At 28.1% G+C, this 21238-nt stretch overlaps 1 protein-coding gene across 2 annotated transcripts in view; it reads right to left on the bottom strand.

Annotated features, from left to right (window-relative positions):
• Nucleotides 1-21238, bottom strand: part of LOC107439756 (uncharacterized) — a 55370-nt gene that overhangs the window by 26517 nt on the left and 7615 nt on the right. For both annotated transcript variants that reach the window (XM_087155773.1, XM_087155774.1), the window contains exons 3-4: nt 17887-18057; nt 17748-17792 (exon numbers count right to left, since the gene is read on the bottom strand). In XM_087155773.1, the coding sequence (XP_087011899.1) occupies nt 17748-17792; nt 17887-18057 (216 nt within the window). The remainder of the gene's footprint in view (nt 1-17747; nt 17793-17886; nt 18058-21238) is intronic.

Below are 21238 nucleotides of genomic sequence, written 5' to 3'. Positions count from 1 at the left end.
CATTGTCACAGCAATCATATTTCTATGAATTTAGCAGCATTGCTATACAGTCAAACCTTGTTAAAATAAATCGAAGGGAGGCAGAAAAGACCATAAATTTTTTATAAAAATTGTTCAATGCATAGGCATTTTATTTTCACTTTACATAACTTGCGTTTTATATATTTATATAAACTTCAATTAAGAATGTGCAAAACAATATAATTTTATTTTATTTCTTCCTATAAAGCTATTATTTTCCACTTAATCATAAATCATTCAATATTTTTTTTCACTTTCATAAAAAAATTCAATGAATTACTTAGAAAGTAAAAAGTTTATTAACTAATAATTTAAAAAAACAACAAAAATTAGTCTACATCTAGGTTTCCCAATTTGGTTAACTTTAAGAAAGAATTAATATTTTAAAAAATAATAGTAAAAATAATAAATAAAATTTAAAAATTAATAATAAAAATATGGTTGCTTTTATTTTAATCCGAGGGCAGATGATGAAAGTAAACCACAAGCTTCTGTACCACCCTACTCAGCTACCCAGACATGCATGGACTTTTTTGAATTCCGAACCGCTAAGATATGAATTTTTCACCATGGCGAAATTTCTATTTACTCAAAGAATAAAAATTTTGAAAAAAGATATCAACATTACTGTCTCCTTAATTATTTAATAAATAATTAAAAAACGAGCATTAGTATTTCTTTTCATTTTTTATAAGTTTTTTATTTTTAATTCTTTAGCTTTAGTGGAAAAAAATGTCTAGTTTAATGCTATTCGCAGAAATTATGTAGCTAAATTAAATTACATCAAACGAAAATTTATGTATTAGCACATATAATGTATTGATGATGGGTAGATATATTTTAATTCACTAGATTCGTGAAAGTGTTGATTCCTTTTCAGTGATACCGAATGCTTAACCTGAGATTTTTTCACAAATTTTAAATAATTTTTTTTTTATTAGAAATGCATAATGCCTTAATTTTACTATTTTAGTATTCTTCTTTGCAAGCACTGACAAATAGTTTGCAGAAATAAGAAGAAATATTAACAATAACCATATTTTGCTAATGCTATATAGCAGGAAAAGGAATTAAAAATTATAAATATAAAAATAATTTCTAACGATAGCAAAATTCCTATTTACTCAAAAAATAATATTGAGAATAGGTATGAGCATTAATGCGTATTTAAATATTTAATACATAATAAAAAAAAGAAGAAATATGCTGCATTAGTAAATATTTATTTAATACTACACATACCAACGCTTAATATATACCTATTTCTACCATAGCCGGTCAAATGACCGGACTTTGTTTCTTGATTGAATGTATGAAACTTGGCCAAAGGATACCAGAGGAGGCCTTTTCATTTCCCTTCTAACCTTCAGTAAGAGTTCGGCCCGAAATATAGAGCACCTCCAGCCGCCCTCCGCGAGGGTAATAATTCAAAGCTGTCAAATTGAAAACCCGTTCCACTGTCTCCCCTACATTTTTGGTGGGGGGTACGTGTACTTCCTGGGGTGTTAAGTAACCCGAAACTAATTAACTGACCACTGTCACAGAAAAGGGGGATTGCAACCAGCAGGGTCAACTAGCTTTGACTTAAATTTATAAAATTTTACTATGTAGTCATATGAAAGTAATTCATATAAAGTAACTACATTTAAATTAAATTTAAATTTTCTCTATAAATCAAATAAAGTTTGTTATTTTTTTTAAAAATTGATTTGCTAATTTGTAAAACTTTTTATGTTAGAGTAAAACCTTGAGTTTAGCAAGATTTTATTTTTTTTATTACTTATTTAATTTTTTTCTTTCAATTCCAACCAAGATAATGGCAGATATTTTTTAATACAAATATTTTCTACAACCTTCTTTTCAATTTTAATTAATTTTTTAAAATTTTTTTTAAAGATAGTTATACCGTTTTGAAACTGATTAAATTCTACCACTTTAAAAAACTATGCTGACATTTAATCCACTGCTTAAGCAAATACGGTTGTTTACTATGTAAATTTGATCTAGACTTAAAAATTTGAATTTCACAATTTGAACGAACTAAATTAACCTTCACTAGAAACTCACTTAATTTTAATTATTACTTTTGCTAACTACATTTATTATTGTATAAATATCTCCAAACTGGAATTATGATTCGATCTTAAAAAATAAACACCGGGGATATTTTTTATTTGCCACAAACAAATTGAAACATCAAAATTAAAAATTATTCACATATATTATATAATGATCACAAAATTTTACATTATATTAAGACAGAACTAGTTTCCGATTATATCACTTAATTTATTCTAATAATTTAGCTCGGATACATTAAAAACTTCACCCACAAACTCATATTCATAATTTTTACTTACATAATTTCTACTTAATTACAGTTACTTTAAAAACTTATTGTCAAAGATATTATTTAACAATAATACAAAAAAAATTTCCTATTGATCTAAAACAGTTATTTAGTATAAATTAATTAAACTGCATGTTTTGAGAGCGCAATTTTATATGAAGTCTTTTTTAAAGGAATAAAGGAAAATATAACTTATTAAAAAGCGAATGTATTTTATTTATCAGCTTTTGGTTGTTAAACGGTATTTATATTTTATCAAATAATTTTTATCAAGTAATATCTTGTGATTACTTTGTATAATAAAGGAACTTCATTTTTAATTTTAAGCCTTTAACTTAAAATTATTTCAACCATAATAATAACAAAAAAGAATAATGGTAAAAGTGGGTAATAAAAGCATTTTATTTGTAAATGCTGTAAATAAAAGGACAAATAAATAACTTACAAAAGAATAACTTATTTCTAAGAAGTTCCTTAAAAACTATCTTTGATAAGCTTTATAATTTTCTGAAAGTAGAAGTAAAATTATTAGAAAATTGATGTAACTACTATTTTATTTCAGTTTTGAGGGTTTATAAAAAATACTATCATTTCTGTCGTAAAAACAGGGTTCGTGATTTTTTTGATTTAAATCGGATTTTTTTGATTTAAATCAGATTTTTTTGATTTTTATTCAAATACACTGTAAGAAATTATAACTGATTAATCCAATTAACTTAATATTAAAACTCTATTGTAATAATATTTTAGAAGCTCTAACTAAAATAATTTTTCATTATAATACATGGCTTTGAATACATAGCAACCATTTTGAAACAAATGCATGATTAAAATTTAAAGACTAGATGAAATAGAGAATTTAAAGAATACTTCAGGGGTCTGTCTGGGTTTTTCTGAGAGGTACCTATTTTGTGAAAATTAAAAATTATATTAAAAAATCAACACAAATATAGTAAAACTATGGATTCATCTTTTCTTACGAGACACAAAAATAAAATTTTAAGAAAAAGTATTTTGTGTGATTATTCTATCATTTTTCCTAAAGTTGAATTTGTAAAGGTACCGTTAAATGGTAGTAAATATGGCTTGGACAGACCCCTGTACTTTAACTATTAAAACAAAGTTTCAGTTAGCAAACCCTAACTTTAATTTAAAATTGTGGTTTCTTTTTTTTTTCTCTTGATTTTTAAAATGACAAAATAAATGTAGCAGACTGTGTTTATAAATGTAGTCATTCATCAAAAAATAAATAAATATTTAATCTATATATTTTTAGATTAAAATATTAATTTTTAATTCTATATCAAAATAGATAAGATAAAAAAAAAATTTGAAAATCTATGTACTCATTGGAATTTTTTTTCACAAAATTTCTTTATAGAAAATCAGATAATGTCAAAAATACTGCCAACATATTATGAGAAAAAAATACCAGTTAATAACCCTAGTGCATCAAATAGACTATGAAAGAGTTTGAAAGGGAAGAATGACACTATATTAGGAAAAAAATATCTGAATTCATCAGCCCTTTTTTTTTTCTTTTTCTGATTTCGGCATATTAAGGTAATTTCTTTTTAATATAACCTCAAGCTTCAGAAATATACATTTTCCACCAATAAAATATGATGTAGATTTTAATTCACGCTTTTTCATTCAAAGGGTAGAATTTTAATTAACATTATCTGTATTATTTTTTGAAAAAAATTCATGTTTATTAATTATTTTCTACAACTATGCAAGTCTATATTAAGACAGCATTAAATGTTTACTTTAATCCTACTTTCAATCTCAAGAATCAAAACATTTTTAAAAATGCAATTTCAAATGTGTTGGAATTTAAAACACACCAAGAAAGTAATTTTGTTAACTAAAATTAATTAATGCAGCAATTTATTTAAATTAAATTTTAATACTAAGAAAAGAAAATGATAAAAGTATCAAATATTTAAAACACTGTTTTTTGATTTTTAAAATCAATATATATAGATAAAAAAAATTTGTTGATTTAAATCATGATTTAAATAAAGCTGATTTAAATCAACGAACCCTGCGTAAAAATAAATTATAACATTTTTGACTAATAAACTGAAGTGACAGTTTAAATTTATTTTTCTAGTAGATCATTTTGATGGATCATTAAAAACAACAAAATAAAACAATTCTATGTTATTTTATATTTTAATATATAGATTTGTGAAACTGCTCACTGTAATTAATATAAAGATTTATCAAAATAATCGAAATTAATTTATAATAAAATATGACACGGAAATTTTTGAAAGAGGCATTTATTGATTTTCATTAAAACTTACAACATAACAACAGATTGAGACAAGTTTACTTTACAAAATTTTATCAAATACAAAAATACAGAAAAATATGGTTATCTAGGAGATATATTCATATAGATAGCATGCTGGCTAATCCAGGGAGGTTTTCGTATTTTTCCTCTCCATGTAATGCAAATGCGGGTTAGTTTTCTTATATTTTAATTAACTATAACTACACTAATTAAAGTTTGCAGTGCAGAAATTTCTTCTCAGAAAACTCTGCTCCATGAATGGCAAAGGAGGGTCAGGGAAGACAAATTAAAATAACACATTGATTACATACTTTGTTCGACCAATATAAAAGAGCGAAAAATTTTGAATAAAAATTACATTACACACTTTTAATATAAATTCAAAAACTTTCTCGCTATTAAATACATGAGAGATTGCATAATTACTACTCTTAATATATATTTTTAGAATACTGCAAAAAAAGTTTTAAAAAGTGTATTAATTAGGAATTACAGATTAATGTTAAAGCAATAAAAAAAGGACTAATAGTTTCAAAATCTAGTGAATCAACTAAGGAATCAGGTCTGAAAACATCAAAACCAGTTTGATTGTCTGAAGTAACAAAGAGAAGCTTAACTCTAAGTATTATAACTTATTTTTATTTTTTAATTTATCGTGATGAAATTTCGTGGTGTTTATAATAATCGCATTTCTCGTTCCTTCTATTTCCTCTGGCAATCAAACTGGTTTCAATATTTTCAGTCTTGCGCTCCTAAGCAGTGATTCATTATATTTCGATACCATTTGTATTTTTCTTTCGTGAATATTAATTATATCCACTAATGTTCCTTTACTTCCTTTTTTTTAAGAATTTTAAAAATATTCAATAAAGGATTATGGGTAATTCCACGGAAGTGTCAACTTTTAAGTGAAATTTTTTTTTTTATGAATTGCATATTTTAATTTTAAAAATATGTTCAAAAATAGCCAAAGTCTACATATTGCCGTTTCATTTTTGATAATTTTAAATTTTTTGAATCTGGCAGCCTTCTAAAGTAATCACATGGCTGACAAGTGAATTGTTCACATTTGTGCTCAAATTGTTTTCTTGAAGAATACTTATAAAATAAAAGAAATGTATCTTTCTTTTGCAATATTTTGATAAAAATATGAATATAGAACAAAATGTAAACATTTTAAGTTTAATATATAAAATAAACGTAACTTCTTTTACGTCATTTCGTCACATGTCTTAATAATGCATAAATTTCCTGAGAACGAAGATAAAATGTGACATTGGAAAGTTAGATATAATACCTCTTCAGAGACAACCTAATTTTCAAACTGTTGAAATTTTTACTAATTCTTACATAAATATTAAATTCACATTTTACATTGCTTACACATTATACTAAAAGTATAAAATAGTTCAGAAAAATAATAGCTGCAAAATTCGCAGAAACTAGTTCTAAGCGGCATGCCAAAAGCTTGGTTGCCAAAATGTCATTCCGTCACGCAAATAAAAAGTTCGTAAAATTAAAAGTAAAAAAGACGGAAAATCCTGTTTTTTTAGTTTATGAAGCGCATTATGCCAATAATAATGATATGCATGAGAAAAAAAAAAATTATTTTAAATTAGATACATAGAAACTTCAATTAATTGTTATTTTGCAAGTCAAAATGTCATTCCGTCACATATGGAATTGCCCCTCTATTACTTAACGCAATATATGCGTATATTTTCATATTCTTCATTTACTGAATTAAATAAAGATTTCATAATACTTTAATGTTCCTGTGTATTTACATTAAAGCCCTAAAAACAGGACTAAGTGCTTGTTCATGGTTGGATGATGAGTGTTTATGAACTAGCTATTTTTTTTCCTTACCGTGGAAAAACAAACTATCCCAGCCATTAGAGTAATTAAAACTATTTATGGAATGGAAAAATTGCAAAATTTTATGTTTTTTTAATATAAATGTTTTTTTAAGCCTACAAATGAGTGTACGACATATTTTTTTTTTTTTTTAAGAAAAGGAAAACTGCAGTTTTGTGATGCTTTATAGTATATTGGAAGATCTTTACATCACTGCCTCGATTTTAATTAAATTCACTTTATTCAGAAACTAAATTTTTTAATTCTGAAACATCTTTCAAAAACAAGAAAAAAAGTTTAAAAAAGGGGGAATAATGTATTTAAAAAATAAATTCCACTCTCAAAATGAAACAAGAAAAGTATTACTTCTAAATAAATAAAATGTATATAGAATGAAGGAATTAACAGCGAATATAACTTTCATAATAAATTACAAGCTTATAAATAAAAAGTAAACTATCGGTTTTTAAAACGCTCCCCATATCAGTTCTTCAAAAGGGCAGTGAGAGAAAAAGATTTCTAAAAAGAGTTGAACAGAGTAAAAGTATTTGGGAGGGAGGAAGACCACCTACGAAGAAGATTAGACCGCAATCGTCTCCCGGAGAATGAACTTGGGGGAAGTTGCTGTCCTCCCTCACTCAAAGATAGAAAGTGACTTGAGTTTCAAAGGCAATATTACAAAAAGTAATAAAGATTTAAAAAAATTGACCCACATTTTCGTGGATAGGAAATATTGAAAAAATTATTAGTATTTTTTTTATTGATTACTCTGATTCTTAAACAAGAAAAATTTATTCAAAGTATGACAAGCCCGCCATAGACTTTACATGTTAAAAGCAGAATTGAGGAGTCTGCTTGGTTCAACACTTTTCTTCCAGCAACCATGATTGGGGAAGCGACTTTCTCCTCATATGAGCGTGCCCCTAGCTCTTTGATTGCTAAGGTATGAAATATGGATGTTAGGAAGGAAATAAACTAAAAAAACTTTATTATAATTAAACAAAATTGCATATTGCCAAATTTTATGTATTACAAACACAAAGAATAAGAATTTTTAATTCATTCCTCAATGCACTTTTTACATATACAGGGGGTTTCCATTGTACATTTTCCGCAAACATATTTCTTCTCCTTATTATTATTTCTATAATTCTTATAATTATTCTTGTAATTAATATTATTTCTTCTAAGAACTTGTGCTGTCTTGTTTCGAAAATTTTTCTGGGTAAAAATTAATAGTTAGAAATGAAATAAAGCTATCAAAATAAAATATAAGCTACTTACCAAAACATTTAGTTTTTGTCACTTTTTCTTACACAAAAATGCCAATCTAAAATTTTAGGTACTTTCTGGAAATTTTAATTCACAGTTATTCTGATTGAACTAATTACGTAAGTCTTTGCAGAAATGTGCAACTAATCAAATGCAGCATGTTGAACACACATTACATCGTAATTTCAGATCCGATATCCTTATAAAGCAATAAATTGTTCTTTCGGAAAAATTACCAGTTGTGGTAGAAATTGGTATACGGCAAGTATTATTCGAATCAAACAAAACACAAAAATAAATAAATAATACAGTACAGAACCCGTTATCCGGAAATCAAAAAACCGGAAAACCAAAAAACCGGAACGAAATTCGATAAATTTTCTCGCCATTTTTAAAATAAAAAAAAAAATTTCTCATAAGATTTTACGATTTTTCTTTCTTTTTTTAACGATGTTTACCTTACCATCATTTGGAAATAATCATTAGTGTATTACTTCAGCGTTTTTTCTTATTTTTAAGATTATTTCCAATTTTTTTTTTTTTTTAGTTGTGTTTAACAATAAAAAAAAACGGCTTTTTGTAGCGATTCAGAAAACCGGAAAAATCAGTTATCCGGAATAGCGATGGTCCCGACCGTTCCGGATAATCGGTTCCCTACTGTAGAATATTAACTGTATATAATTCTTAGAAAAAGTCATAAAGTCAAATGTGTTAAAACAATAAGATGATAAGCGCATTTTAGATGCAAAAGTTCTTAAACAGTTGTTAGACTGGTTATGGTATGTTTAAGTGTTAAAGAAAATCCTTCAACTCTAGTTAAGAAAAAAAGGCAAAATTAAATTACATTACCAGAATTTTTGAACATTAGCACATAGATTGTAACGATGATGAATAGAATTATTTAATGGACTAGATTTATGAAAACACTGATTTGTTTTAATGCAGCACCGAATAATAAAATCATCACCCCTATATCCATATATGGCAGTACTTTTACTTTCGTTACTTGTACCGCCGGAACAAGTAAAAAGTGCGTACTTTTACTTGTACTTCGTTACTTTTTAAATTTAGTACTTTTACTTGTACTTTCGTTACTTTTTTAGGGAAAAAGTACAAGTATTTGTAACGGAAAAGTCAAATAAAATCGTTACTTTTTCTAAAACTCGGTAAGCTTTCTAAAAAAAAAAATTTATTAAAAAAAAATGCTTATGTTTTTTTAATTTATAAAATTAATGTGCAATATAGTATATGTATTCACAGCTAACTTCGTGTTTAAATACCTTGATCTTTTAAAATTGTCATTCCTGAAAGGGAAAAGACGGCTCTTTTGATCTTTTTTTGACTGCAACTATCATTGTGAATGTGTGTGCTCCAGAATATTCATCTTCTGAAAATTGCCTGTGATAAAGGATGACATGAATAGCAAAAGTTTTGAATACCAGTGGTTATCGTCTCAAGGGGGGTTGGAATGAACAAATGCCCATATGAATACTGCAGGGACTAATATAGGGAATAACTAATATAGGGAATTTATATCTATGGAATACTGTTATCACCCCATGGGATGGAATGCTTTTTTTCCTCTTGAAAAATAGTTTTGTCTAAATAACAAATGAACTGTATCTTTGATGTCTTATTGACACAAAGATGATTATTTTTGGTTTTTGCTACTCCTCCAAAAAGTAACCATAAAGAAGAAAAGAAAAAAACGTTTCTCTTTTTATTCGCGGAGACCTATACTAATGTGCATAGTTTCTCTTTTCTAGTTTAATTAATTCCAATGGGTTATGAAATACACCGAAGATTTATCTAAACTATTAGTGAATTTATCATTTTTCTCGTTTTCTTGAGAAACAGGAAAACTACTCAATAACCACAAAGGGGTAAGTAACAACAAAAATATATTATAACATGTGATATACAGGACAAAAGGCTACATTCAAAATGCGTAGATATCTCTTTTTTTAACAATATCTTTTTACAGTTGCGGTTACAATTTAATTTACAATAAACGCTGCCATCTATCGGTGGTTCAACAAGTATTTCTACACATAGATTGAGAATTCTTATTTTATGAAACTTTGCTTTAAGAAGACTTAGTAGCCCCCATCCCCCCAAGCTCTTGGGCGCATTCTTGGGTAAATTCTAAATCCCCCCCCCCCAAACTATTCGTTTTACTTAGTGTAAAAATTCCCCCCCAAGCTTTAAGTGGGCGCATCGTGCGCCCACCTTCCCCCCTGATGGGGGCCCCTGAGAAGACTTCATCTATTTTGAAAAAAGTAAGTAATATTTTAATATCTAATTATTCTCTATTTATAAAATAACATTTAATATTAATTTGAATCATTTTTCATTCATTTAAATATGTTAATTAAAAATTTTGTTAACATTGTGTGCGCATTGGATGCTTTTTTAAATAATTTAAATAACTAATTTCATATTACTATTGCAAAAAATTTTGGCACAAGTTTTACATTTATCTTTTAATATCTTTTAACGTTAAAGTAATTAATTATAAAAACAATGCTTTATTTAATAGAAATGTAGTATGCATTAAAAAAATCTAAAATATTATAATTTTTTTTATTTTGCAACAAAATATTTTTTTTGAATTATATTAAACGTAACATATATACTATTGCGTAAACGTATTAGTCATTCATACCATAAAATTTTAAAATCAAACTTTTGTTCATAATTTTTGATTATGAGTGGATTTAGTCTTGCACATCGTTATTACAAATCCGAAAATTGCCATTATGAAATATTTTAAAATAAAAAAAAATTATATTTAAAAACAAAATATAATTTGTAGTTTATTGGATTTATAGGGGTTTCCTGTATATGAATGTATTTTTTTAAAATTTATTTTCTAACATAAGTTATAATGTTTATCAAATTTGTCGAACAAGGTAATTTATTTATAAAATAAAGTTTCCAAAAATAAAAACAAAATGTTAAAAAAAATTCTATAGTTCTAAAATTAACATAAATCTAAGCTCCTTGTTGATGCCAGAAGCACCATCTATGAAATTTTAGTGTGTGTTATGAATCCGAAGAGCTCGGATGGGAGAAATGAGTTATGTGAATAAAGTATTGTGACTAATAATTACGGTCCATTTTCTGAGTTTTGAGAACTTTTATTTTATCGAGAATTTATGTAAACTGAGCTATCGTCAGAGCCATTGTTGGTCCTGTCTATCAGAGCTATCAGTAGTGAAATTAGTGGATAATATACCTAATAAAAGGTACGTGATTTATTATTTAGTTATTGAAGTTCAATATGTTTAAAAGTGCTAAAAAAAGGACTATGTTCGGCTTGCTGTCGAGCTTAATGTAGACATTTCTAATATGAAAGCTATTGTTGATCTAATTACAGCAATTCAGAGTTGTGATACGTATAAAAATAACATTGAGTTAGTTGAAGAGTTAGCAAATAACATAATCGAAGAAAGAAAAAGTGATGAAATCCGATTAATTGAAAAATTAAAAGCTGAAAGAGTGAAATCGGAACTTGAGCTCGCTAAATTGCGAATCGAATCTAAAAGTGAACTAACTACCTGTTGATAGTGTGAAAAACGAAAGTGTAGAATCTTTAGACTCTCTCATTAAAAGTGTGAGGACTTTAACTCATAAAATCCCTAATAGACCAGAAGGACGGGGATATTTCTTTTCGTCATTAGAAAGAGCTTTTATTTCAAAAAATGTCCCTGAGAAATTTAAGGCTGAAATTCTTCTAAAACTGTTAGGGGAAAAAGCCACAAATATAATTACATACATAAAAGATGACGAATTAGAAGATTATTCTAAAGTTAAAACTATAGTTTTGAGAGAATTCGAGCCATCCCCCCCCCCCAAAAAAAAATCTGTTTAGAAAATTTTAGGAAAGCGTAAAAAATGACGAGTGAAACGTACGTGCAATTCGCGTCTAGATTAATAACGAGTTGGGAATATTATTTAAAGTTAAAAAATGTAACTGACTTCGAAACTTTAAAGCAATTAATAGTATCTGATAAAATTAATCAAACACTTGATAGAGAGGTTATGTGCTTTATAAATTTAAGAAGCAAGTTCTTGGTTTAAACCTGTAGAATTAGCTAGGGAGATTGATTTATTTTATACTTCTAGGGGAAAACCCGTAGTTGATAATGAGTTATAAAAATAACTCGAAAACTATGTCAAAAGCGTTTCTAACGGATGTAAAAAATACTAAATGTATTTTATGTGATGAACTTCATCCTTTGTATAAATGTACTATTTATAAAAATATGTTCGTAAGTGATAGAGTTGAGTTCGTTAAATCAAAATATTTATGCTTTAACTGTTTAAATAATCATAACGTAAGTGAGTGTAGAAACAAAATCTTTTGTAGTATTTGCAGAAAAAGGCATCATATTTCTCTTCACTTTCCGCGAGAGCAAAAAATAAATAGTTTGGAATCAAATGAATAATGAAAATAGGAACATTCAATCGTCCTTGAATTCTTCGGCACCAATTTTCCAAATGCCTGTGTATTACGAGACGCTTGTCGTATGTGAGGGTGGGGAAAATATATTTTCTTCTACTACAATGGGAAAAGAATTAACAATAATCTTACTCAGCACTTTTATTTGTTTAATTAAAGATGAATCAAATAAGTGTTTTGAAGTTCGAGGATTATTAGACGTGGGAACGAATTCTAATTTTATGAATAAAAGGTTAGCAGATTCTCTTAATTTAAATAGGTCAAGTTCAAATATAACTGTATCGGGAATAAATAATATGTTTCTGAGCATAAAATCGAAAGTTAATGCTACTATTTTAAATAGAGATAATAGTTTTGATTTAAACTTAAATATTGTAGTAATTCCTAAAATTACATAACTTACACCAGCTAATCCTCTTAATGTAAATATTCTATCGCTAAACAATATTTATTCCGAGTCCTATTGATTTGTTGTAAGGAGCAGAACACTTTTGTGAAATCTTAAAATCGGGTCACATTTTCCTTCAAGATACAAAATTTAAGATTGCAAAATAGCGTTTTCGGGTATATTGTCAGTGGGAGTCTTCCGACCAAAAACGAAAATAAAATATATTGTGGGCTCGATACAGATAATTTTGAGTTGGAAAAAACATTAAAAACTTTTTGGGAAATAGAAAATGTAGAGAGAGTCTAAAATTTCTAAAACTAAAAAAGCTGAAATTTGTGAAGAGCATTTTCTTGAAAATTATTCAAGAACTGAGAGTGGAAAATATGTTGTTAAAATGCCCTTTAGAGAAGATCCGTCGTGTCTGGGTGAATCTAAGAAAAAACTTGTGTATGTAAAAGTAAAGTGTTTGAATTCGTTATGGAATCGCCTTGCTAGAGAACATCAATTTTGTGAACTTCACAAAGCATTTATGCTAGAGTATTTAAATATGGGTCATATGGAGGAAGTACAAGAGTCTGAAGAACCAGATGTGCAGTATTATATTCCTCGTCATTGTGTGTTTAGACCTGAATCCAAAAGTACCCCTTTGAGATTTGTGTTTAACGCAAATGCATTAACTTCTACTGGAACATCATTAAATTGTTTACAGTACAACGGAGGTATAATTCAGGATGATTTATTGTGCATCATGCCTAGGTTTAGAAAACATCAATTTGCCTTTGTTGCTGACATCAAAAAGACTCCTTTTTATATGTAAACAGATAATTTTGGCTTCTGGGTATTTTAAATGTTCACTATTGAAGGAGCTTTGTAACATCCGAATTAGATTTTATTCCGTAATAATATGATTTCTACCATTTTTATCTTTTTTTTTATTTAAATAAATTAACAAATATTTTCTTTTTGAATTAGCAAATATTAATTTTTATTTAAATAAAAAAAAAAAGACTCTCTTTAAGTTAATATAAACTAGGGTATAGTTAATAAGACTAGGGAAAGAGTAAAGAACTGTCGTTTCTGTAAATTTTGGTATTCGTTTCTCATTAATCAACAATATTGAGGTTTATTAATTATAATTGTGTACTATAAGTCGCGCCAACGATATTTTAAAGTTGAGGGACTTGCTTGTTTGTAAATATTTAATCAGTTCATTTCTTTTCTTTGAAGCACTTTTCAAATTTTAGATTCAATAATTTTAATCTTTCTGATTAGCATTGATGGGGAAGATGAACCTTGTAAAAAATCAATGGATTTGGGATGGAGGTATTGTACTAGCGTCCATACTCAACCGATATTGCACTATAGGATTTCCACTTTACTTTACTTTATTCCATATAGAATAGAAAATATGAGAGATGTCCAATATGTCATCTCAAGAAATTTTGCTTTAAAATAAATTGATTTTTATCAAACTGGCATTGAAAATTTATGCACTAGAATTGAAAAAGATTTTTAAATAACATGAGTGTAACACTGACTAAAGATGAAACTTATTAAATTTTTTTTGTTGAAATTTAACGTTAAAAAAAAGAAAGATATTTTTTCCAAGTTCCTCTAACGAAAAAGAAAACAAATGGATCAAAAGTAGAAATTAAAAAAATTTATTCGACTTCAATTTATAAAGAATACAGTTGTATTATGCTTTGAAAAAAAATACCATTTAAAAGAAATTAAGCATTTAAAATCGACGTATTCTTTTAAATAAAATTATTACTTTCCATTCTGGTTTATTGTGACAGATAATAATTCTTTCCATTTATCCAATCAAGTTCAAATACATTTTATTTAACTTGTAGTGGATGACAATTGATGTTAATAGATCTTTTCCAAATATAAGTTCATTATTTAATTTTAAATAATTAATTTTTAGTATTTATGGTGAATTGTTTTGGATTGTCAATAATTTTATTTTCTGATGAATTTGTTTGAGTTTCTTTTCTAAATTAATTGGTTCTTTGTATTTCATGTTTTTTCCTGGACTTCTATACAAAACCTTCGGGGTACTGAGGGTGTTACTTTAGACAATTGCCTCCCCCTCAATAGAAAAGGTTTTGTTTTATGGCTACCGGGGCCGGTACCCCCTGAAGACGTCGGCTTCGGTGGTCATATTTTTATTTTTATTTCCTTCATTTCCTTTATTGCTACAAGTTATTTTCATTCATTTTTGAGTTTTATGCATATATTTAATACATTTTAAATAAAAAATTTTGGATTTTGTTATTACGTTTTTCAATTTTCCTTTTGAACTCACTAATAATACAATTTTGTCTTAATACATTTTTTACTAAATACATTTTTACCTAGTACATTTTTTACTAAAATTATGTTTATGCTCGACCTTGTCAAACAACGCCCAGTCAGATCTCTAAGAACTTCAGAACTGTTTGTGCTATTGAAAACTATTATAATTACTATTTTAACTCTTGAAAGCTCGAAGGTATTAGTTTAGCCGCTGATACTAAAATTCGTTTACAAATTTTAATTATTCCGTTGGGCAGAAATGTTCGGAAAATGATTTTCTCGCACGACTTCAGCATTAGCCATTGTTACAAATAAAACTTTAGACTGTTCTGTTTCAACTTATACTGCACATTCAATTATTTTTTACTAGCTCAAAGATCACAAAGCTCTCTGAAACCCCGCGTTTGCTTTGTTTATATTTGTGCTTTTAAAACGCGTTTCTTTAGAGTAAAACAATTTTAAATCAATGGTAATTTAAATAAATAAGAATAATAAACTAAAAATTTAAAACTATAGATAAAATTTCTTTTTCGTGCAATTCCATAAAAAGTTTGATATTAAAATTATATTTGATTTTAAATTATATTATACGATTATATTATAAAATTATATTATAATATTCTTCCGAATTTAAAAATAAATTAATGTCCATAACTTTCAAAATTAAAAATAATTAAATAAATAACAACAATTTTGCAAAAACATTAAAGAACATAAGAATATTATTCAATAAAATTTTAGGTTACTTTGAATTTTCGATTTCCCAGAAATGTACTTTTAAATCGTTACTTTTTTGGTTTAGTACTTGTACTTTTACTTGTACTTTTTACTCGTTACTTTTTAAAATAAGAACTTTTTACTTTTTACTCGTTACTTTTTTTAAAAATACTTGTACTTTTACTCGTTACTTTTTGAAAGTAACGTTGCCATATATGCCTATATCTAAATGTACACTACTTCTATCCAATTTACAACTGATTTTAATTAAGTAATTATTTCTTATAGTAATTAAGTAATTTCATTATAGTAATTAAGTAAAGAAGCATTGTTTCAACCAAAAAATAAGTGAAAGAAAACATTTTCTATGAATTTTAAAACCACTGATTTTAAGCCAAGAGATGTTGATTCCCTGTGAAGAGCTGCGTAACCATTTCTTCAGCTATTTTAGTGATAAATAAACAGTTTGAAGTTTTAAATTTCTTCTTCCATTTTGCACACACTTTCAAAACCGTAAATTTATTTCACAAATTTTTTTTCGAATAATTTCAAAGAACAAAGGATGTTCATACGATATAAGTGATATCAAAACACTAAGAGCATTGCAATAGCCTTAGCTGATAGAGGAGGCATATTTCCATACAGCACGTGACATCATAATTAATCAGGGATCGTTTTTGACTGCATCACTTATGGAGACCTTTTTGAGCAATTTAAATGATTAATAATTAAATAAATAAACATTGGAGAAAAATAACAATTAGATTTTTGGATTCAGGACAGAATTTCCAATAAGTTAGGGTTGTAAATTAAAAAATTTAAGAGATGCTGTAATTGTCCATTGTCTGAGAATTAGACGATTATGACAGAGGAGGTTTAATGGTGTGAGCAGGAATCATATTGAATGGTTTACTTAAAGCTCTGATGGCTTTATTAATGTTATTTGCAACCCGAAAGTTGCAAACCTGAATAATTAAAAATTACTTCATGAAAAAAGTATCTTTGATTTGATTTCATTTATAATAGGACAATGATAAAATGTAGGGCTACCAAATTTTCATAAAACCCCCCCTTTTTTTTTAGCTTACTTTCCTTTTTTTTTCTTTTTAGCTTGGATGTAAAATTAATGCCAATTTATTAAAAAAAATTTATAATGCAATATGTTGTAAAAAAAAACAAGAAAAAAAACTAATATTGCCATCCTTCATGTCTATATACATACTACAGATTTAAAATCAGGGGTCTGTTTAGAAGAAATTTGGGTCCGTTAACGGACCCTTCACAAAATTTTTTAACTTGACAACGGACCCTTCACAAAATAATTTATCTTTTAATCGGACCCTTTACAAATTTGTTTATCTTCATTATTGTTTTGTTAATCGAATAAACCCTTCCCAGGAAGGGGGGGAGAAAGACAGATGTATATGAACTAAATTTTGTTTTCGGCAGACGCTTCTTCCTTTATTCGTCCGAAATGAATATTCTGCGTTCAGCAGTATAGGCTAAATACCAAATATTTATATGTTGAATCGCTAATTTAGTAGCGGCAATTGCTGTTTATTTCTTAAAATTTAATTTCTTTAACTATAATTTTACAGTGTTGAGCATAATCTTGTATGTCTTTACAATTTAAAAACTCCTTGAGAAAGTTTTTTTGCAATAACGGATCCTATTTGCCCAGATTCACAAAAGCGGACCCTGGTTGAAAGAATGTGACTTAACGTTTATTTTATATTCGCAAATTACGAGCAATTTTTTCACAATTTTACAAAAACGGACCTTTCACAAAATGTCTGGACAGACCCCTGAAAATTGTGACGTTTCTTAGCACTAATCACAATTCAATCACTGCTGCTTTGTGGTAGTATTGGGGATGACACCTTATAACAAAACAAAACAAAAAAAAATTAGCCAAATATTGGGGAAATCACTTGAATGTATTTTCGTATTGAAAATGACCCTAGCTTTACAACTTTTCCAACTGAGAAAAATTGTTACAGCAAACTGCTATAAGCTAAGCTTAGGTTCCTGAGAATATTGATCTCTATATTAGAGTAACAGTTTGTTTACTTACATGAGCCACGCTTAGGAGTGCCAAAAGGTGAACTATTACGTAAACCTAAAAAAGAAATAGATTCAAACAATTAAAAATTTATTAATTTCATCGATATCAGATATTTTATATAAATATTAATTTTACCAAAATAACTTACTTTCTTCTTGCATACGCGCCACTTCTTCAACATCACTGGCAAATTCCAGAATATGGCAACTAGATAAGGAATCAGAGCTTCGAGGTCTACTTGAACTATGTTTCTCATTAGTTTGTCTATCTGGATCGACAGTCTTTTTAGATCGAGTGAAAGTTCTTGTATCTACATGACCTAAAAAAAAAACTTTCCACATTCAGATATTTTATTAAATTCTAAATTATAATATACAGTAAGCTATTACTGTTTTGGCTACAAATTGGGCTTGCTTACTTTTACAATTGTTTCTTAAATCAAACCACAAACTCGCCTCTTGCATTACCTGTTTATTAGTAAAAATCTCATTGTAAAAGAGAAAAAGCAAATAATAATAAAAAAAATTAAGTCTGGTAGTTATTCAATTTTAGAAAAATATTTCCTTATTTTGCAAGTTTATTTTTTTAAGTATTTTAAGCAAAATACATTTGAAAGCCACTACTCTTGAATCATATGATATTTGTGTAATTGATAATGATTCCTAACAACCAAATAGTTTTCCTGATTAAAATAAAAGGATCCTAATTTACTAATCGTAGCAACTTACTATACTTTGAGGGTCGAGAATCTGAATCTGTATCAGAGTACTTTTGCATCTGGTTTCGTAACTTAAAGCATTGTTTGCACTTACAGTGTAAAGTCGCGTATCCGGAATCGGTGGGACTTCCAGAAGTCCGTATAATAGATTTTTCCGTATAATAGATCCCCAAGGTAAACAAAGCTTAAAATGATTTAATAAACGATCTGAATCTAAGAAGCAAAAAATAAATAAACATTATTTTTAAGGGGAATAATGTTTTAGCATTAGAATATCTAATCAATCAAATATAAAATATTAGAAAAAAAATATTATTGCTGAAAATATGGAAAACGAAAAAAAATTGACATATGAAAATAATAATCCGCCATTTTTAACTAGAATGATTCAAGCAAGAAAGGGAAATTCCCGTCATTCATTAAGGTGGGTAGGTGGAGGAGAAAAATTCATTTCCTCCTTATTTGCGAAAGAAAATAAGTGTAAAGAGGAGATCATTTAAGTTGAGGGTGGGGAAGTAACAAATTATTGTTTTCCCTCCAATCATTGGCTATCAATCAAGCATAAAGGCGGGGCACGCTGATCGGGTTCTCTTTATTTTTTCTTCTATGACTGAAAGAATCTGCTAAAGAAAGAATGTTACCCCCTTTTTCCCCCGCCTCCTAAATATTACATGGTATGGGGAAGAACGAATGTTTTGTTTCTCAAGGACGTGTATCCCTTTAGACCTATTCAAATTTTCCATTTTGACTCCCCCTCCACCTTAACACTTGCCCCGTTTACCCTTTTCCACAGTATTTCTTCTTTTAATAAAAAGGTTCCAGGAAATGCCTCTTTTACTAACCACCTGCATGAGAAAGGAGGGGACTCAGTTGCGGTCTTTTGAAAACAAATCTCCCTCTTTTTCCTACATTCCAAGGGAGGAGCGTCACTAAGGGTCACTCAATGGTCTTGGTAGATCTTCACTTCCCCTTTCTGGTGATTTATGGGTTCGATGCATAAATCAGAGGTTCAGTGCAAGCTAGAAAAAGAGAAATCATGTCAAAAGACCTCTTTTTTTTAAAGAGAGGGGAAGACGAAGATATGTTTGTTTATTTTGATTGTTAAAAAGTGTCCGGAAATCGACCCTTCCGAAAAGGGGCGTCCGGATATGGAACGTTTTTGAGTGAACCTTTTTGAGTGGAGGGCCACTTACCCAGCAGGTACACTATTGATATACTTTCTATAAACTAATACTTTCTTCCCTTTTTTATCAAAAAAATATAAACACTGGGGAAAAACTTCTTTTCTTAATCATATCACGCAATAAAAAAGTTCATTTTAAAATAAATTCTAACAACAACAAAAAAACTCCAATGCTCATTGAATGATATATAAAAAATTAAATACATATTTCAATGAGTAAGAACTTGAAGCTGCAATATTTACATGCAGACCCATTATTTGATTAATTCTAAACACCTGGGCTACGAACATGAATGTTTGCTAGAGTGTTGTACTCAAAACTCCTAAAATAGTTCCAGCTCTATAAATTTATTTTCAATTCTAAATGCTATATAATTCATCATTCCAAAGAAAAAAAAAGTGAAGTGTGGATGACTTGCAAAGCTGATAATTCACCCGCAAATAATCGGAAGTTCACTGTATATATATATATATATGCTACCAAGAATGAACAAAATAAGAGAACGCTAACCCTTTGATGGTTATGAACGAGTTTGGCTCGCAGTCAAATCGTGCTTCATAATGCACACAAACGAGTTCCACTCGGGAGCAAGATTTCGACCGAAATGGTTAGAAACGAGCACTACTCACGTAGTGAAATTTTTCCCCAATGCGCACTGACAAGCTGAGCTCGCTCACCATTATTATTATTCTGCATTGATCATGTTACAAACGAATCCTACTCGTGAAATGTAGTTAGTTTTACTGTCTACAGATGGCAGTAGGGGTTCCATGAATTTCTTTTCATAATGAAGGGGAATTTTTTTTTTTACCTTGTTCTTTTTATGTGTATTTTGGCACGTTTTTTAGGGTGTTTGTAAAGTAAAATGGCTCTAAAGCGAAAGTTAGATAATTATGATGATGATTATGATTGTTAAAGATTTTTATGTAATTACTGTAATTTTTTTATAGCGTGTACAAAAATATTTTTAGGTAATTACTGTATTTAAATGCTTCATAAAATTTTACATTAGTTGCATTTATTTAGTCCTTTCAATTTAATATTTGTCTTATATTTATAATTAACTACTATTATTTATATAATTGATTATGATAATTTATAATTCACTATTAAATAATTATCATTTATTAATTATTTTAAAGTACCTAAAAACTGCTATTTATGCACTACAAATACTACTTTAAAACGTGTGAGGCAAGCTATCTACAGCATCGCCAGAGAAGGGTGACATTTTTGGAAGAACAAGGGGGAAAACAGCTGCCACTTTCGACTGCTGTTTACCCATAAGACTGCGTGAATTAAGTAAACGAAAACTGCCCGTTTCCCTTACCGTCAAAGGATTAACTTTCACCTATGAATATCAACAATCACATAGTTGCTTTGGTGAATGTCCAAAATATTTCTTATATCTGATTTGATATTAATTTATTTGTTGATATCATTGTATTTATTCAATATTTTAATATCTGCTGAGAATAGATTAGGAGCAACATCAGTGTTCGGAGTACCGGTTAAATGCATACTGGGCAGTGGCATTTGACTTTTAAAAATTCAATCCCCGGTAGAAATCAACAACCACCAATTTTGGTTATTCACAG

The sequence above is a fragment of the Parasteatoda tepidariorum genome, chromosome 12, assembly GCF_982258835.1.
Source record: "Parasteatoda tepidariorum strain Cologne lab strain chromosome 12, Ptep-v5.0, whole genome shotgun sequence".
Classification (NCBI taxonomy): Eukaryota; Metazoa; Arthropoda; class Arachnida; order Araneae; family Theridiidae; genus Parasteatoda; species Parasteatoda tepidariorum.
This window is presented reverse-complemented; position numbering and strand designations above follow the sequence as displayed.